The sequence below is a fragment of the Pholcus phalangioides genome, unplaced genomic scaffold, assembly GCF_987345545.1.
Source record: "Pholcus phalangioides strain wild (caught in Gottingen) unplaced genomic scaffold, Ppha-v1.0 ptg000007l_1, whole genome shotgun sequence".
In the NCBI taxonomy this organism is placed as follows: Eukaryota; Metazoa; Arthropoda; class Arachnida; order Araneae; family Pholcidae; genus Pholcus; species Pholcus phalangioides.
Window position 1 is genome coordinate 18,983,352 of NW_028301600.1, and position 20,751 is coordinate 19,004,102.

Below are 20,751 nucleotides of genomic sequence, written 5' to 3' on the forward strand. Positions count from 1 at the left end.
ACCAATATTTTCATAAATTGTTCAATTTTCCTATCATTTCATTAACTAAACTTGATAAAACAGTCTCCCATTGTTAGGCCTGCTTAAAACAAATACATGTAATAAATAATATTTTTGTAATCTTGAAGAAAACATTGTACTATAAATCAGATTTATTTTTTATTTGTTTTTGAACTGAATTCCCGAATTCTTCGGTTTTTACAGTACCAAGAAAGATCCTTTGACGTGGAAAATTGTAGATCCGGGACCAACTGATTCTGAACCGAATGGAAAAGTAAGAAATCCGAGTATTTTGAAATATTTCTGGCAATTTCTAGAATTCAAAAATAAGCAAATCATGCAGCCCACTATTCCATGATATTTATAATACTGCATTCTTTTCCTTGCGTTAAAGTCATTCGATGTTTTGATATTTATATGTTTTGCCTCTACTCTTGAACAAGTCCAATTATTAGAAATATGAAAAAAGAAATGATTGATGGTACGCACTTCTGTTATTAATTCTTAACAGGCTGACCAATGTGTTGAAACAAGAATTTCTATTCCAGTAATTGGATCTTCTGGTCTTGGTTGTAGGTGAGTTCCAAAATTGATATTTATATCGAAATCAAAGAAATCTATTACTTAACAAATTTATTCAACAAGATTGTTAAAGTTGTATCATTTAATTATTATTAGGCTATATTTTTGTTACTTTTTGAGTCATAAATTGTGAAATTATTCTTTTTAGTATTGTCAAAGGACCCCCGGATGTTCCAGGAATATATATACAGTCAGTTAAACCAGGTGGTCTAGCGGAGAAAGCTGGTTTACAAGTGGGTGATCGCATCATAGAAATGAATGGACACGATTTTTCTGATGTGGATTTTCCTGAAGTAAGACATGTATACAACCTTTTCCAATGTTTTAATGATATTCTTTCAATTATGATTGCAATTGCAAACACACTGAAAATTCGCTACTACAACGATACTTTAATACAACGATCCTTTTATAACTATATTTTTTCAAATTGTATTTGGAATTTCCTATAGTCATCTTATAGTTAACTAGAGTATGTCCTAGAATAATCCTGGAGTTTCCTATAGTTAAAATCCTCTCGATATAATGATATTCTTTACTACGATAAACCCCTCTATAACGATACTTTTTTAGGGTACTTCAAAACCACTCAACAATATATTTTATATTTTGCTCAAAATCACCTTCAATATATTTTCAAATTCCTCACCAGTTTTTTCTTTCGAGGGTGTTTAATAACATCGGTATTTTGTAGGCCTACTATCTACCCTTTGAAAGCGTTAATGAAGTTGCCATGAAGCTACTTTCTGTGTAGTACACAAAAGTTTTGTGCGATGGGCTACTTTACAGGGTGAAACAACTAACAGAATTTTATTCATTAACTAATCAATTACAACTTTTGCTGTGAATAAACACTCATAAATGCATTTTATAGAAGTACTAACAACACCAATTCAGAAAAGATGCCAAATTTCAACAACTGCTCAAATTTTAGCCACGCCTGATGGTAATACGCTACCTCTTGATATAACGATAACCTCTCTACAATGATATTTTGTCTTGGTCCGCAGAGTATCGTTATATCGACTGACGTTCCAAAATGATTTTAGAGAAGTGAAACAAAATCCTCATGAGTAGTTAACGTATACTGCACATTTTATATCTTTCAGGCAGTAGCTGCATTGAAATCAAGTAAGCAGATGTCGTTAGTTCTTCTTAAGTGTGCAGGATCACACTTATTTTCAGAGGAGAAACAAAGACGATCTGCTGCTAAACAAGAAGAAAAAAAACTATCTTGTGTTGAAGAAGAGGAAACAAGAGATGAAAGGTGTGCTCTTTCTCATGCTCAGCCTTTTGGCATTATCCAGACATACAAGCGTTTATTCTAGTTTGATTATTCGTGTTAATTACCGTGAGAAAAACACGTGCAATCATATTAATTACATATTAATATTATGATAATATATAAGATAGAGTTATACAAGTTTTACAGCAGGATATATATTTTTATTTTTTTTTAATGAACTACTAGTGATTTTATACCAATTCTATGAAGTATGTAAATATTTTGTATAATAAAAGATATTTTATTTCAAGTCTTGGTGTCAGCAATGTCATTACACATGTCCAGAGTTTTTCTTTTCCTATAGATGTTAAAACAGTTTACTTATGCAGGATAGTATTTGCCTTACAAACCTTTTTATGCCCGCAGCCGCAGAGATGCCAAAATGATGAATGGGCACAGTGATAGAGTCAAAAGTGTCACTGAGCACAAGCATCAGAGGGATGGACTGGTTATGCTGAATGGGAATGCTCCAAGTTCTGACGCTTCCTCTCAGCAGGTAACGAACAGTGTACCTGCACAAAACAAGCACAGTCATAAAGTCCATGCCACTGTCCACTCGTCATCTGGTGATGATGAGCATGTGAATAGTAAATGCTCAAGAGGAGCAGGCGATGGCATGGACTATGAAATAATGAATGGACATAAGATTTCATCCAGAAATAACTGTTCCTGGAACACTGAACTCCACGAATCCAAGGCTGATAGTTCTGAAAATGGGAAAGTCTACTGTTCGTCATCTCACACAAACAGCATATCAGAAGATGATTCTTGTTCAAGTTTTAGTTCTAGTAAAGAAACTTATATGAGCAGTGATGTAAATAGTGCTAGTTTACATTCCCTTACTAATGGGAGTGGAGATAAAACTAGCGTGACAAGTGATGAGAAGTCGGAACTTAGTAGCATTAGTTCGGACGATTATCCTAATGTACCAAAGATCGCATCAAGAAAAGGTAAGCAAATTTCCTTCCTTTTGTGTCCTTTTTCCCCAAATTTGGATTAATCAAGTGATATTTGTACGAATTTTCTTGATACTGCATCCAAGAGAAGCGCGATTTCTTCAGAGCAGATAATCATACCAAACCTTACTACTTAACGCTATTAATACGATGATGCTCTTCTGCTGTGTGAAGATGGAAAATACCGTAATACAGTGAATTCCAGACGCATGTAAGAATTTAAGTAGAAGCTCCCGTACGAATGGGAGATGCTAGTATTTTTAATATATTGATTTATCACTAAAATATAATCGAATAAGAAAATAATATCGTAAATTACATAGGCAATACAATTCATTTCGGTTTGTATATGATGGTCAGAATATATAGCCAATGCAATATGATACAATGAGTTCGGGAATGCAAGTCAGCTATAATATCATACTGTTTCCACAAGATAGAGACACTTATGCAAAAAGAAATTTCTGGATCATTGTGTGAAGCATGAAGTGAGTTGCTTGCAAGGAAAAACAAAACGACAATTTTTTTTCACGTACTCTCAACATGAAGTGAATGTGGGTGCTTGAGGAAGAGTGGTTAAGTTTTAGCGACTAATTATGTCTAACCTCAATCAAAGATCACCTCTGTTTAAACGTGTACTATTCGTCTTTCGACCGAATATAAGAGCCAAAAGCTTTTGTGTTCAGCAATTTATATGATCATACTTTTAATTTTCATACAGAAGCACAATGATAAGACATGGAAAAAAATGGTATGTAGTCCAATAAGTTAAGCTTTTTATTAGGACAAACCACGTAAATACGATCCGGCATCCCCTTTGAAAAGTATCTCCACGGAGAGTAGCAGATTCACAACTCTAAAATTACACACATAAAAAATTACATGTTTGCCAGTTTATAGATGGAAGCACAAACCACATAAATTCGCTGAACATCATGTATAAACTTATATATACTTGCCAGGGATACCAGCACAAACACTTTCTAATATGCTTCGTTATTCGTTAGAAATTCCTCTGCAGAATGTTGACGAGAAGAAAATGCGTGGTATAGTAATAGTATAATCATTTTTTGCTGTAAAAAAGGGCAATGTCCTATAATTTTTCTTATAATAGTTGATAGTGTCATAAATATTCATTGTAATTCGAGTGTTTCATTCCATCAATCAACATTTTCAAATGCATTAAAAGCCATGAATTTAGACCATTAAACATAGATTAATCAGTTTCAAAGTAACTATGTCATCCGGATATCTATATGAAATGTATTATACTTTATTTTTTGATCTATAATCTACAGTTTTGAATAAATTTCAATTCTTGTTCCTAAATAGAGCGTTTAAAGAAAATTTGTAATTTTTTTATAGAGAATGCAAAGCCACAGAATGAATTTTTGAAAAGAAAACAACATGGTATTGGTAATTTCGCTTATTCATATCATTATTTAATTATTTTGGTTTTCATTTCATGTGTTGTCAGATAAAACTGGTATTATACAGTGCGTTTCACGATGGAAGGACGTGTCAGAAAGGAATGAAAGTTCCGCTGTTGATTTTGAAAATTTGAGAAAAATTCAAAAATAACCATAGGCACCGGGATCTGGTGGGGGCGGGGGGAACTTAAGCTCAACCCTAAAAGAAATCATGAGGATGCTAAAGCTTTCTTTATGTCGGTACCCCTAAAAATGACCAACAAAAACACAAGGAAATTATACAAATACAATGCCACAACAGGCAAAATGCCCAACGAGGTGGCTGAGAAAAAGATGCCCATAAAAATATGGATGTCATATATTTCCAAAAAATATATAGCAAACCCAATTAAAAATGCAATTAACAAAAATTATAATCAATATATACACATGATAAAATACTATACAATGCCCAGCCAAATTGAGTTGGGGAGGGGGTAGTTTTGACCCCGTAATTTCATAATGCGGGAAAATTAAAAACTCGGTAAGAATTAAGACGTTTATACAGTCTTTAATCCAAAAAAAATAATACATGAATTAGTAGAATTGGAGCCTCTATTTATTATACCAATAGAAATTCCCCTCATATTTATTTGGAGGAAAATTCATCAAGATATCTGTGATTGTAATTCTTGACTTTTGCTACTTTTTACAACTATCTCCGTGTTAATTTTCCGACTTAGTTATTCCAGCAAGGAAAAAGTGGCAAAAGCAAAAAAAAAAAAACCACAATCATTGATATTATATATCTCGGTGAATATATATTTTTTCAAATAAAGAGAGGGTTATGTCTTTTTTGTGTATAGCATAGAGAGGCGCAAGTTTTACTAACGGAAGTTTTTGATTGGGGAACAATTGGGGTATAAAATTTATTAAAATATTGTTTGAAAGTTGAAAACTTTTTATATTTAGTTATAAAATTACTGAGTGATAAGCTCTCTATGGCGGATTATTTTTTTTTGTTACTTGTAGTTTTTCTTTTAATTTTAGAATTGGCCATGGAATTTTTTTTTGTACAGTCTTCCTGAAACATCATGTATTTTATTCTAATGCAGTGGTTTCCAACCCGATGCCGGCGTGAACCATGCACCTGCCGAGCTTTTTCTTGGTGCCCGAGAATGGCAAGTTGCTATGTAAAAATGTAACAACTATGTTACAGCTGATGTAGCAGCATTTTTTGACAATAAAAAAATTTTTTCACAAAAATGAGAAACTTTGCCTGGTTTTAATTTATACAAAAATTGCCACGTTTTCAAGACAAATAAATTCAATTGGTCGAATGGTCGACGCGTTTCGGCTCTTCAATGGAGAGCCGTCATCAGGACCTAGTGGTCAGAATTCACACGAATGAGTCGTGGAGGGGTGATGTTCACGTCTGGTCGTCCGAAGAGTTCGCCTAATAAAAGATAAAGCGTTTCGATAAAGAGTTCGATAAAGCGTTTGTTTTTAAAAAAGCATCACACAATTCTGAATTGAATTTTCTCGAGGGATACTTCATCAGAACATGCCAGAATTCCCTCATTAATGATGGAAGAAACACGCCACCCATTTCGTCAGCTTGGGCAGGCTTTATTAACCTCAGTCGTGACAAAACTTTCAACACTTTGCAACAGATGGCTCCCCAATTTGCATCCAAAGACCACTCTGACGCAGCAAATACAAAGGCGAACTCTTCGGACGACCAGACACATAAACATCACCCCTCCACGACTCATTCGTGTGAATTCTGACCACGAGGTCCTGATGACGGCTCTCCATTGAAGAGCCAAAACGCGTCGACCATTCGACCAATTGAATTTATTTGTCTTGAAAACGTGGCAATTTTTGTATAAAAAAAAATTTGGATGTTCACGTCTTCTACCCCCACGAAAAATTACACGTGTGCTTTATAAAGGTTGGGAATCATTGTTCTAATCGTAAAGTTTAGAAGTTAACAAACATTTATCGGGAATCAGGATATACAACGGATATATAGTGTTAAATTGCATAAAATATGAATGGGAGTTTTGTTCAGAATCAATGGATTATCATTGGATAACCTAGATAGAAAAGATTCGTGTGACCACAGCGTTTCACAGACGTTACGTTTTCGAGAATTGATTCTTTTAGGAGATAAAGTATCATTCATAATTATACATACTAAATGCAGTGAATATAATCAGTTTTTCGAAAAATTTTTCCATCTATAATTATTATTTTTGAGAGATTTCTATTGTCATTTATACAAAAAACTGTGTTATTTTTACAAATACAAACACAAAGGCCACAACAGGGAAATGCCCAACGAAGTGGCCGAAAAAAGATGACACAGAAAAAATATGGGTGTCAAATATAAACAAAATACAGCAACCCAATATATATGAAACATATATCACGAAAGAAAAAACTAATAATTAATACTGTAAAATACACTGCCCATAAAAAAGATTATGGTTGTCTTATCTAAGTATCGATTTTGCTATATATATATACATATATATTTTTTTTTCAGAGCTGCTTATGGAAGAGTTTAGAGAAGTACATAAAAAAATGTTTGGACAAGGCCTACCAAAAGTTGTGAAACCTCCAAAGAAAAATAACACAGAGATGCAGGTATATAACGTTTGACTTTCCAAAAAGAAATGTTAGAAAATCCTTAGCTGACTGCTTCACATGTAATAACGAGGATAGTTAATTTACACTGGTGTAAGAAATTAAGAGAATTTGCAGACTTGGTCGATTATCTCTAGAACTACTGTGCCGATTTTAATGAAATTTGATATGTACATACATTGATACAATACAAAACAAATAACCATTCAATAATTGTAATACACACGCATGATCGTGAGTAACACTCGTTGGAGTCGGAAGGTATGAAACGGGGCGCGGTAGCCCGGTCGATAAGATGCTCGCCTAAAGTACCAAAGGATGTTTAGAAGTGTCGTGGGTTCGATACCCGATTCGTCCTTGTCAGAAAACTTTCCTGACACAGGGGTACAACAAAAAACGGCGACTTGACCGCAGCAAAAAATTGCTATCGCAGGGAGTCCCCCATCGAGGGGTTAGCACACCAACCTCTCGATGAGTATAATAAAACTAGCCTGCCGTTCGGAATCGGCGATAAATTGTAGGTCCCGGCCAAATTTGCCCTTGTGTGCAGAAAATGACCGTGGTGCGACAAAAATGATTCAAATGAAGGTATGAAACAGCGGTTGCAGAATAAACAAAAAGATGGGTTAATAGGGGTATGGTCCCCTCTTACAGATATACAGGTCTCGCAGTGTGATTTCATACTTGAAATAAAGCAGTTTATCATTTCCTGTGGCAATTGGTCCCACTCGTTCAGCAACGCTGTTTTCATTCCCTGGATGGTTCCCGGAGGGGAGTTGCAATTGCCCGTCCCAGACATGCTCTATAGGGTTAAGGTCTGGAGATCTGACTGGCCAATCCATCCGGCGAATATCCTCACTCTCTAGAAAATCGTCGAGCAGAAAAGCTCTATGTGGCCTCGCGTTATCGTCCATTAAAATGAACTCAGGGCCAACTGCACCCTTGAAAAGGCGAACATAGGGCTCCAAGACCTCATCCCTATACCTCACACCAGTCACAGTGCCTCTTTCAAAGACATGGAGAGATGTGCGGCCATCCAACATGATGCCTGCCCAGACCATTAAACCTCCTCCGTCATAATGGTCGATTTCGCGGACATTGGAGGGTAGGTAGCGGATCCCTGGTTCTCTCCATATGAACGTACGGCGAGAATCGGTGGTTAGGCTGAACCGGGACTCATCAGTGAAGAGAACGGTCGCCCATTGATCCATACTCCAATCTCTATGCTCTCTGCACCATGATAAACGGATTCTCCTGTCCGTAGAAGTGAGCGGGACGCAAACAGCAGGTCTTCTTGCAAACAACCCTCTCTCATGAAGTCTTTTGGAAACAGTCACCCTTGATACACGGGTTCCTGTGGTTGCATACAAGTCACGAGAGAGCTGAGAAGCTGTAGCACTCCTGTTACGCCTCGCTATAATCGACAAATGGCGATCTTCTCTGGCCGTCGTGGCTCTTGGACGACCTTGCCCAGGCTTTCTCTCGATGGATCCGGTATCCTGGAACTGTTTCAATAAGTTACACACGATGCTGGGCGTTAAATTGAACTCTCTACAAATCTGGACTTGAGATTGGCCTGCTTCTAGCCTCCCCACAATTCGCCACCTCATTCCATCATCTAAACGTTGGTGGTTACTCATTTTTACTGTTACAATTTGAATTAACCGATTGCTGCAAAATAACACCAAGAAATTCGCCGAGGTGTGCTAGCGAACGAAATGCGTCTTAACTTATGCGCGCTTATAAAGCCTGTTTCTCTACTGGCTCCGCCTACACACACGTGTACGCTTACGTATTTGACGTATAAGATTTGCATTTTTGTTTAGAAGCAGTGATTTTACATTCAGTTCAGTTCTTTTCATGAAATTCGATAAAATTTGCAAATTCTCTTAATTTATTTCACCAGTACATCTAAAGTTGGAGAAAAGTGGCTTTTTTGCATTCATATGACAAAAGCAGGATTTGTGTCTCCACAAAATGAGGCAGAAACGAATTTTTTCAACCGATTTCTTTCTTGTAGGCTCTGTTTTGCTATCGTAAAGCCATACATGTGTACCGTATTTTCCTGCCTATAAAATCCGCAGATTAAAAGTTAAAAATATTTCGAATCTCTCACTGCGGATCCTATATACTGCTGCGTTTTATATATATGCAGGGTTTTTTTTTTGACGTGAATACGTCTTTTAAATGATCTGACGATACTGGGAGCATTCGCAAAAAGTTGCGTGATGAAATTCTTTAAACGCTCATATCTCAGGAAATACTTAACGCAAGTCAAAAGCAATGGTACCGTCAGATTCACATTGCAAAGTTGCAATGATATTACTCCGGTTTTAAAATATCTCTTCATCTGGGCACTAGGCCTGCTGCCCTGATTCGTGCAGTTCACAACTAGACGAACACGTATTCATGTCAAAACTTGCTACCGTGTCTATGACACAGCTTACCCCATTTTTTTTTCCGGGAGGTTTGAATAGCAGCAATTATTCCAAAAATTAATAATTTTAAGATTTTTTTAAGGTAGTATACAGATGTCAGTAGAAAATGGGCATTTCTCCCCCACAAAAATGCGACAAACAACCGTTTCTATTCTTTAACCCTTTCACTACTACATCTCGAAAAAATGAAATAATTATCATGTAAATTTTTTGTTAGGTCATTTTAGTTCAAATTAAAGCCTAAAAACAAAAAAATATTTTTTTTTTGAAAAAAGTTATTTGGTACACAAATTTATTAACCTGGTAAACACGGTGAATAATACATAACAATGAATATTTTTTATTTTACCACAAAAAAAGCCATAATTTGCTTTATACATTTGTTAAGGGGAACATTTTGTAAAAAAGTAGTGTTTTACTGTATTACACGTTTATGTAATGCAGTAAACATTTTTACACATAGGGGCGAAACAACTAAATTTTATTAATAAACATATTCAAAAAACTAGTAGTTCCACACTTGTGCTGTCATCTGGTAACCGTAAAGTAGTTAATACAGTCTTTATCCCTGCTAATACGAGCTAATTGGGATCGGAATCTGTTTGGATTATCTAAAAGTTTAGATTACTGGGATTTGTGTTTTAAATATGCCTTTTTTAAAACTAATAATAGTGAGTATCCTTACAGGTGAGTTCTTCATGGTAATGTAACTTACCATATAACATGGTAAATTCTTCATCATGTTATATAACTATTGTGTTCAAAACATTATCTAAAAGCATTAATTAAGTTTTTGACGGTTTAAAACAGTTTTTGACGCTTGTCGTGCCAAAAACTCAACCCTGGTTACAAAGCATCAAATAGGTGTAGAAAAAATGTTGCTTCACTGAAAATGAGATATCGAAGACGAGATTCTCCAAAAAATGAAAAAAAAAATTCGGCGAAAAATGTCATTTTCACGGGCCTGCAGAAGTGGAAACCGCGGGAAAACATGGTGGAGACCTTGCTGAAGAAAATCTGGGAAAAATTATGGCCAAGACTTGCTTTTGACGATAATCAAGAAACAACAAAGGAATCCGACGAAATCCTCCAGCTTTTAAAAGATTGGTTAGTCCTTGGTTGCGAGGAAGCAGAAGGAAAAGATGCGGGTGAAATATTATTACAAGATTTATGGAAAGACTGGTTATTTGTGGAGATGAAGATTACAAGGAAGAAAATTCATCACTGCTGCTACGGGGACTCGAACCCCGGTCTCTCGCTTGCCGGACGAATGCTCTACCATCTAAGCTATGGAAGCAGATAGAATATTTCAACCTTGGAGCGTATATATATGTTGAAAGGCATCGTACATGGACGGCGTCAACAATCAACTAATAGCTCGTGAATGACAAAGGCCAACCAGATGGCCATATGCATATAGAAACGTCCTCTCCACTTGTCAATACAAGATTCATCGAAAGACTGGTTATTCAAGTTCCCGTGGGGGCAGTGATGAATTTTCTTCCTTGTAATCTTCATCTCCACAAATAACAGGTGCACAGTGTGCACATCAATCTTGCATGAATTGGTCGTATAACACTCGCTTGATGCAAAGACTTGCACACAAAACATCTGAAGATATTGCAACAACTGAGGGTGAAACGTCAAGAAGTGAATTTCCCAGATCGTGGCTCAGCCCAGAAGCATTATGTAGGGCATAGGAATTTAAACTTTATTTTTCCAGCTGAGAGGAAGGGAAAAATGCAATTTCTGTTTGTCCAGCAAGCTAAGTGGTTCAAAATGTATAGTTAAAAATGGTTGAAATCACTTGTCATGTGTGTACCAAAAGAATATTTTCATTCAACTAAAAAGATCCCCAGAACATACAGAGAGCATCCTGCAGCTAACAATACCTTGCACATATGAGCTAAAGAGAAGCTCTTTGGAACTATACCTAGGTACATGATGAACATGTTTATACAATTTCAATTGACAATTTTCTGATAAACATTCTATTCCTATTACAAATGAGTTGGAAAAGATCAGTGACGAATTGCAACAAATCCTGCCTGAAAGAGAAGTGACTGTTAGCCACAAACTGCAAAACATGTTGATGGTCATAGTCAGATACTTTCGCTCCAAAAGACAATGTCATTGGACTAACATCCCCTGCGTGTTTTACAGCTTGTGGCTGTATGATTCTAATGGAAACTTTCACCTAAACTGGTGGACCAACACCACCTCAGTTCGTAGACAAACTTCCAAATGCAGTAACACAACGTAGTTCATAAAGCCATTTTTTTCACATGGGCAAATGCAATTACACCAGTTTGCCACTTGATAACACCTGCTTTGCACCCTATTGTACCCACAGCGAATGAGACAGGTACTGCATTGTACTCTTAAAGGGGGAAATAAAGAAAAGTTATACAGGGTGATTCAGAAAAGATGGGGGGGGGGAACTTTAAGAGGTGGTAGTACACACAAAAACAAACAATTTTCATCAAAGAATGCATGGTCTAAAATGAAATGCAAACATGTTACAGGGCGCAACATAGTAAAACCGAGGATACGAAGAAAAAACACAATAACACATATGTTAAAAACAGAATTTTAATGAATTTACAATAATTGCTTAAAAGAGCAACTGCCAACGGTGATGCAAGAAGAACAGTCGCAAAGGAGGGATTGGCAAACGCTCTAAAAGAAAGGATCCTGTTTTGCACAGCTGCTGATGAAAGCATGCAAATATTTTAAGATTGGGCAACCCCTTGTGGGGAAAATGCTCATCGAACATTCATGTTGCCTCTGTGGTACATCTGTTTGCAGCTCCGTAAATGAAATGCATGTCTGCTTTTTCAGTATTACTAAAGAGCACCATTATTCTGTACATTACAACTGTTAGAACGGTTGGACGCTGGAATAACTTCACAGGGCTGGTGTTCGCACTTTCCATTCACATACGGTTTCTTCTTCCCCAGGTTACATTTGCATGCATGGTGTTATTTTTCTCCCAATAAATTTCAACAGGAATGCCATTTTAACGTTTGCGGAGTGGCCGTTTCGAAACGTGCTAGGACGTTTGCGTTTGACCATGCATTTGATGACAATTGTTTGTACTGGTGTGTAGTCTTTTCTGAATCACCCTGTATACATCCTCTAAAAAGATTGTACCCCTAGGCGCAATCCATGAATCCTGTCTCAAACTTTACAGATAACATAGATCCTTCGAAAATAAAGTAATAAACTACTCTAAGGCAATAGACTAGTGATTGAATGCCCACACCTTCAGTTAACAATATTAAGATCCACATTATTTGCAAAGCATTGAAATTAGGACCATCTAACCCACTAGTAACTAGTTTTTCGTCTAGGAATATATTATACTATAAAGTTTTAATTTTGTCCTGGATTTGTTTTAGATTTCACCATTTTATTGTTCATCAATTTAATCTTTGCTGTTTAGTTTAGCATGAACTTAATTTTGCTACTATAATGACGAGAAAAGGTGGTGGTGTGTCCTTGAGAGTAATACACGATGATTTTTTATTTAATCAACAGGACTGTCAGAATCCTCACAAACGTAGGCAACAAATGAGAAAAGATAAGAATGTTCCACCACCACCACCACCTCCTTCTGATACCCATGAATATAGCAGCAATAAAGAAAATTTTCCTCAAACTGATGAGCAAGTGCACGACATAGCTTATGATATAACCAGTCCAGTGGTAACTGAATTTCATATTTATCCTTTTGAGTCTCAGAGTATGCAGATAAGCCGATCACTTACGTATGACCACCAAAACCCCAAAATCATTATTCACATTATTTTTTGATAATTAATAAAATGGTTAAATTCCAAATAGATTTTTAAAAAAACTAACATTCTCCTCCACAAATAACATAGATAAGCTAAATTTAAAAAAAATTCATTACACGACAAAAGAAAAGATAAAGTTGTTCAAGGACATTTGGTATTAACTTCTTAGATTTAAAACTGCACCGGCAATAATTTGTGTGTGAATATCAGTATATATTTTTGTCCAGGAGCAAAGTTGTGAAAACGCAATAGAAACTTGAACCATACCCCATTGTAAATTAGGGCCCTACTTAAAAAAAAGCACAAAAGTGTTTCCGCACAGCTCCGACCAGAACAGAAGCTCCATTTAGATGAAGTAGAAGAATTCAATGAGACTCAAAGAATGAATTTAATGAAATTCAAACTATATAGTAAAGTGATCTTTTTTCACTGACTAGTAGTCACAGCTTATACAAAGTTTAAAAAATAGCAATGGAACAGCTTCAGTATCATCTTAAATATAAATACTGTCAAATTAATGGTTACAGGGGGGGGGGGGGGGGAAAGAAACCCCTTTGGCCTATAACTTCAATTGCCAAAGACTTTGGTATCTTGAAATTCTCAGTAAATATAAGATGCATATAAAATAAGCAACAATAGTGTCTGAAACAATTTTTTCTTCTGCATTTAATAGATATCATATAGAAGAAGACAAAGAGAACCACCTATTACAGACAGCAGAAAGCCAGATCCCAAGCCACCACAGACGTATTTTGAAAAAAATGAGTCAATTGTGAAGCCTCTTGTGACTATTGGAACATATTCTAACTCTCAACAACAAAATAGATTTTTAAATGGAGTTTCTTGCAGGACCAAAGATTCTAGCAGCAGTGAAACAAATCAATTAACTTATATTAATCATCATAAGCATTTGACTTCATCTTCAGCAAGTAGTATAGTGCCTTCTAGCTCCTCTTCAGAACCCAGGTCTCCAACAAGTGAATCAATTGTGTCTAGTGACAGTGCTTTCAGTCCAAGCTCACCTCTCTCCCACAGGTGTAAATATCAAGAAAACATTATGTTTGTTGCAGATGAAACTAAGAAAGTGCCAAATGTTTTGAAAACTCCTTTATCTTTCCACAAAGATAACAAGATAATTTTAGACAAAACAGACCAAGAGATGAAGCTGCAAACAAAAAGGTAAACTATTCTATTTTAACACAGCATAGTCTTTAGAAAAATTACTTTTATTTCTAATACAAAAGCTATTGACTGGTTTTAAAATTCGTAATTTAATGTAAACTTTAACTTGTATAATTTTATTTTAATTACTGGGGGCAAATAAGCATAACATAAATTATGTTATGCTTGTGAGAATCAAAAATACCTAATGAGGAAAAAAACACCTGTAAGTTCTACCATAATAATAGTGATATTTTAACTCTTAGGCAAGAAGATAAATTACAATTACCTCTAAAGCCCAACCACAGTTCAAAAGGACAAACATTGGAATCACTAGATGAGGTAATTATTTAATAAGCTTCAAGGGTAGTTATTTGTTTTCACATTGATTCTTTCTCTCTCCTTTCCTATACATTTATATTTGCAAGTGATGTTTTACAGTCATAGTCTCACAAATTTTGAAGGCAAAAATAACTTATCAATGAATGCACATTGGACAATCACGTTATATGTATAAATCATTGGAGCATGAAATAAAGACGTATATATAAGTCTTTCTCCTTTAATAAAGAACTTTTGATTCTTAAATATTTTTTAACAATTCCCAAATACCTCCTCTTTCACAGCATCAAACCCTTTTAAAATCACATATCTGAAAAAAAAAAAAATGGTTTGAAAATTTGAATTATGTCTTAACTTTTCAGCTACTGTTCAAGGAAGCTGAAGGAAGACAGATACAGAGGGTCATTTTGAAGAAGGTAATTTTTTAAAATATATTATAAGCAATTATGCAAAAGAAAAAAAACTACTGACAAAAATACAAGAAATTTCCATTGGGGGTTTGATTTAATTTATGTTTTTCCAACATCAGATAATTTCTATAATTTTTGTTAAAAATAAAGACTGAGCAGAGTAAAATGTTCTAAAAACTTTGGAAATTTCATAATATATATTTCACTACCTATTAATAATTATCCAGATACTTACATATATATAGACAGTGTATCGTTTAATCTGGGACACTTTCTGCTGGCATAGTTGTGAATCCCTGGTTATTGTTCTTGTCATGATGGGGGTAAAAGGACAAAAATGTCATTCCTACTCTGCAGAACTAACAATTTCTTTACCACAATGGAAATTCAATGTGCTATAGAAATGAATTTGTTACACACACAATGGTACAAAAGACTAGTGTGAAGTCATTATTATGGCAGGCTGAAAGTCTTAATCTCAATCCAACTGAACATTTGTGGGATAAATTGGAACGGGGATCAGATCCAGACCTACACATTAGAGTTCAGCAGCTCTATTGGCATCAGCTTGTAAGAGATATGGAAGAAAATTTCACGATGTAATAAACAAATAAGTTAAAAGTCTTTTACATAATTACGGGTAAGTAGCGTAAAAATGTATTAATTGACAATGCAATTCTGCTGCTCATATGAATTTTTTTCTAACCTAACCTGTATTTACTGATGGTACCACTATAAAAAATATAAACACTTGAATATGACAAGTCTTGACAGCAGTCAAAAGGAGTGTAGTGAAAAGAATTAAAATAGTAATATAGATTTTTATATTTCGGTCATCTGAAGATGTTTTTTGTGTTATGATGCATTTTATTCTCCCCAGTAGCTGATGTTGGCTGTCTTCTTAACTGTATGTGCATCCTGATGAGAGACACAAATGCTCGTGAGATATTGCAGTATATCTTGAAAAGCTGCATTAAAGATTTATTTTCTTTCCATACACAGTTTTGTCATTGGAAATTATAGCAATATGCTAATAAATCAGACTAAACTATGAATAAAACAGTAAACATCAATTTTTATATTGAACACCCCCCCCCCACAAAAATAGGGAAAAAAACACAAAACAATAGAGAAAAAATAATCATGTTTTTGATACAACACAATTTAGAGAATTGGCTGTTCTTTTTCAACACAATAAACTCAAAACAATTTATAATATTATTCACAATTTTATTTAATTACCATATGTGGTGGCATAATAATCAGTGCAAATTGAATCATACTTTTGTCCTTACTTCTCAGAAAATTACAGAAAGTTTCTTTAGAACCCTGGCGTTTCATGCAAAGTGCTCCATTCTTAGGTTTTGGTTTTCCACAAACCTCACCACATGATGAAAAAATTTGTTGTAACACTGATGCGGTGCAAGTCTTTCAATTTTTTAAACTATATATATTCTTAAACTTTTTGAGAAAATATCGCATCAAATGTAACATTTTCCCATGTAATATAAACCCAACACCCACACTGTAATAATAACAATGATTCACCACCCGAATCTATGGTTCTTAACACTTTTGCAGTCACTTAAAATCTCCATAATCAGATAAACTGTCATCACTTTATATTTCATCTATGAATTGAAGGATGACAGTGGTATATATATAAACATAAGTGCTATATAGAAGCAAAAATGTTGGGAATCGCAAAAAAACTGTTTTTGCACAACCCGTAGGGATGTTTCCCCTTGTGACCTCTTTACATACTCTTTTGAACTATTTAGAGGACTATCCCAGGCACTTTTCACGTTGACAACATTATAAAGCATTACTCATTCGACACTTTAACGTGAAAACTGGTGTTTCAATTTCTTTGGCACTCACATCGTTTACCCCACTTTTATCCTTCAATTACAGTTTTAACATATCTTGTTGTAAAGATCCATCAAGCTGCATTTTATAACTCAAATACTGATGCTTGCTTAGGGTATTTCAGTATCCTATTAAACAAAATGTCTACTAATAATGTACAATAGTTAGCCATCAAACTACTACCAGTGTCTTTAGATGATGAACATAGTAGCCTGCTGAATGGCTTCCTGATGATTTGTGATACAGGTGAAAAAAAAAAGGATTTTTTTTCCACGCACTTAGAGCCACAATTCCTATTATTTGCACAGCCAAAGGGTTAGGGACCTGAAAAAAACTTAGCTACTAATAATAAAAGGGATTCACTGATGATAGAATTCTTGAAGTTAATGCCTTTGTTATGGTTGGGTACTACAGCGCACATGCACATCCTCTTAGATTGAAGAGCCTATACATGGTGAAATAAACTGAATTTAAAGTTTTATTTAAAGCTTTTATACACAGTTATTTTATATTACCATTACTATCAATTTCAATCAAAGTTTTGCATTAAAAATAAAATCAATTAATTGTTACAAAACTCTTTATTCTGAGCCAAAAGCCAACTAATACAAAATTTTAAGAAAAATCAATTGAGACATTAATTTAGGATCAAGAGTGTTAAAATACATGTGTAATCTTTGAAGCCTATCTTCTCATCCGAGGATGATGTCACTCTCTGCTATTCATACCAAGGTTTTTAACAGCTGGCTGATATGAAGATGAATTTTAGGAAAGAGAAAATTCAACTGCCCTTGCGGGGAATCAAACTCACATCCTCTCACTTGCCGGGTGAGCACCCTAGACCTAGACTACACCACTAGACTACAAAGGAAATGAATATCTCAATCTTTCCTTAGAGCTCACGTGCACTGAACGGGGCCGAACATGGACGGTTAGGCCTAATTCAAGCCAAAGCTCACAATTGCATCATCTTGGGCTAAGTTGCCATCTGGTGGCAATGTCAGCAATTGTGAGCTTTGACTGAATTAAGTCCGACTTATTAACCTCTATACATGGTTCTGTTCAGTGCACACAAGCTCTAAGAAAAGATTGAGATATTCGTTGCCTTTATAGTCAAGGGCACTCACCCGGCCATTAAGAGGACGTAGATTCCATTCCCCTGCAAGGGCAGTTGAATTTTCTTTCTTTTCTAAAATAAAATTCATCTTTGCATCAGCCAGCTGTTAAAAACCTTCCTATCTTCTCATGTTCAAAACTATTTTTTTGAGTAAAGAAATAAGATGCACATGGTTTGCCAAAATTTGTAAAAACCAAGTATTCAAAATAGCGGTTTGCCAAAATGGATATGCAGTAAACTAAAAAGTAATGGCACTTTTCAATATTTCAGAATGGTCCCCTGTTTTTTACAATAGAGGGAGGCATCAATTCTGATCCTGGTGGAAAAATCAAGGTGTCAGAGATATTGCCAGGAAATTGCATGACTGAAGGTGGAAGCATAGAACCTGGTGATCAAATTTTGATGGTTGACAGTACAAGATTAACTGGTTTATCACTAACAGCAGCAAATGTAGCATTAAGAAATGCTAATTCTAATTCTAATGTAAGTAAACCTACCTATAGGAATGTAGTTTTACTTTCTTTTTAGGAAGTTAAATGCAAAAAGCTGTTATTTCTAATACTTTCTCTTTTAATAATCAATTAAAATAAAGCCTGAGGTAACAGGGACTAAAATGGGTCAAGATAAGTTAAAAACTTGAACCAAGTGGAATTTTAAAATGTTTAAAAACTGAACAATATAATAGTCAAAGGTGTGATCCCAAATCTTTATTATGTGAAAGAATATACAGGGTGGTAACTATTGACTGCCCAATAATTACACATGGCATTCCTTGTGAAAAACTAATATGAAAAAGTGTTTTCCATTTTTGGATCGGACGAATATTAAGTGAGTTATAAGGTTTTGAAATTTTGTGACATGGTCATTTTTCTAACGATCAGTTATGTACCAAACTCAAACGAAAGTATATTTCTCCGTCAGCAGCAGATTGTTGCTTTTTGAAAATTAACTGAAATATTCAATCCCATTAGAAGCCAAGTTCTGCTTTCTTCCATCACGATTGGCATTTTTTCTCTCCATGTAGTGTGATGCTATAACCTTGATATTATGTATAATTTAAGAATTAGCTTCGTCCCCTATGTTGGCAAATTTATCACCAGATTTGTAGTGTTAGCCAAATGATATGTTTGAAATTTTTTTTAGTCAAATCAACACTTTTTTGAAAAAATGTGACACACACAATTTATTTACCTTCAATATCAAGTCAAATTTTTTGAGGGAAGATGCATACAGTGCGCATGTGTTTACTGCGTGTGATCGTTATTTCACATTGTTTTAATCAGATTACATGTTGACAATAAAATGGCAATATTTCTTTGAATTTTTTTCAACTTTCATTGAAACTGTTACTCGTAAAAGGCGCGGATGTAAAAATTATAGCTTGATGAATGTGAAATTGCTGGAAACAGTAAAATAATAACGATTCAATCAGAAACTTTTAATCAAACTTATGTTATGAATTGACCTATTCAAAATAATTTTTGGTTTAAGATTTTTTTTTCTATTGATTACACTACACAATACTGATTTTGTTAAAAAAAAAAAAAATTCATCTGACATTTGTTTTATCAGATAGGATCTAGTTTTTGGGATGAAGTGAAAGTTGAATTTCAGTGGTAATACGATAAGTCAGGTGCGGATCTATTGGGGGGGGGGGGTGATTGGTGTGATCCCCCAAGCAAAACACGATAATTCATGAAATATTTGGAACTTTTATATGATATTACACTTTTAATCAATTCGTTGAAAATTACCTCTGTATAAAAAGTTTTTGATTAAATAACAAATTCAAGAAACAAGTACATTTTTTCAAAAAATTCGGGATGAAGAAAAAACAGAAAAAATGGGGACTATTACGGAAAATACAGGACAAAATGAAGGATGTATAGTCACCCTATTCACAGTGTGTAACTCATTTTATTTATTATTTTGTAAAATCACCCCTCCCAACGAGCTCTGAGTCCGCTCATGCCACACAAGCAGCATACAAATCACATTGAAACTGTGTGAAATATAAATCGTTAATAAACTTAATATCAATACATAAAGATCATTGATGTCTGGTAATGTGTTGAATAAAATAGGAAAGTATATAAAAATTTAAAAGAAAAATTTCCATGAAAAAATTAGTGGCTGCAGACTATTATTCAAATTATGCATATATTATCTCAAAAACTAGAACCGATTCGGCAAAACCAACACCAGTTTTGAAATCAACAGCCCCAATATACTCTAAAACCTTTAAAATTTCCTTCGTTGGGAACATGAAATTTATTTTTCTGGCCTAAAATTAGGCTATTTTTATTTACTCACAAATGTTTAGTTTTATGGTAGTTATTAGAGCCAGTGTATTATTCGAAAAAATAATTTTGAAGAATAACTTCAACCCTCTAAAAAAATTTTAAGTGTAGTTCAACATACAATATTCTTGTATGCTGAGAAAATGCCATCAAATTAAAAATTATTACCACAGAAATAAAAAAAAATAAAAATAGACTCTGTACTTTCCGGAGAATAAAACAAAATGATTAACGCTTATCTATAACCTCTGTTGTAAAGCTGGCATTGTGAAATGCAAAAAACCTATTCTGATTGATTTGTGAAGTTCTCTTTTCTGAAAAGTGTGAGGGAAAAAAAAACGTTTTTATATCTCTTTCATTTTCTGGATTTCTGTGAGGGGTTAATATATTTTTAGCACTTTCAAAAATGCCAAGTTATGTTTGTTGTGAA

At 34.6% G+C, this 20,751-nt stretch overlaps 1 protein-coding gene across 4 annotated transcripts in view; it reads left to right on the top strand.

Annotated features, from left to right (window-relative positions):
• LOC149085025 (uncharacterized) overlaps positions 1-20,751 on the top strand; it is a 56,087-nt gene that overhangs the window by 34,663 nt on the left and 673 nt on the right. Inside the window, exons 6-17 of one of the 4 annotated variants that reach the window (XM_089232778.1) lie at positions 205-274; positions 512-576; positions 731-875; positions 1,692-1,849; positions 2,234-2,817; positions 4,189-4,239; positions 6,784-6,884; positions 12,863-13,030; positions 13,796-14,301; positions 14,550-14,625; positions 14,988-15,041; positions 18,292-18,504. In XM_089232778.1, the coding sequence (XP_089088904.1) occupies positions 205-274; positions 512-576; positions 731-875; positions 1,692-1,849; positions 2,234-2,817; positions 4,189-4,239; positions 6,784-6,884; positions 12,863-13,030; positions 13,796-14,301; positions 14,550-14,625; positions 14,988-15,041; positions 18,292-18,504 (2,191 nt within the window). The remainder of the gene's footprint in view (positions 1-204; positions 275-511; positions 577-730; positions 876-1,691; positions 1,850-2,233; positions 2,818-4,188; positions 4,240-6,783; positions 6,885-12,862; positions 13,031-13,795; positions 14,302-14,549; positions 14,626-14,987; positions 15,042-18,291; positions 18,505-20,751) is intronic. The other 3 variants (XM_089232779.1, XM_089232780.1, XM_089232782.1) reach the window with 3 other exon arrangements.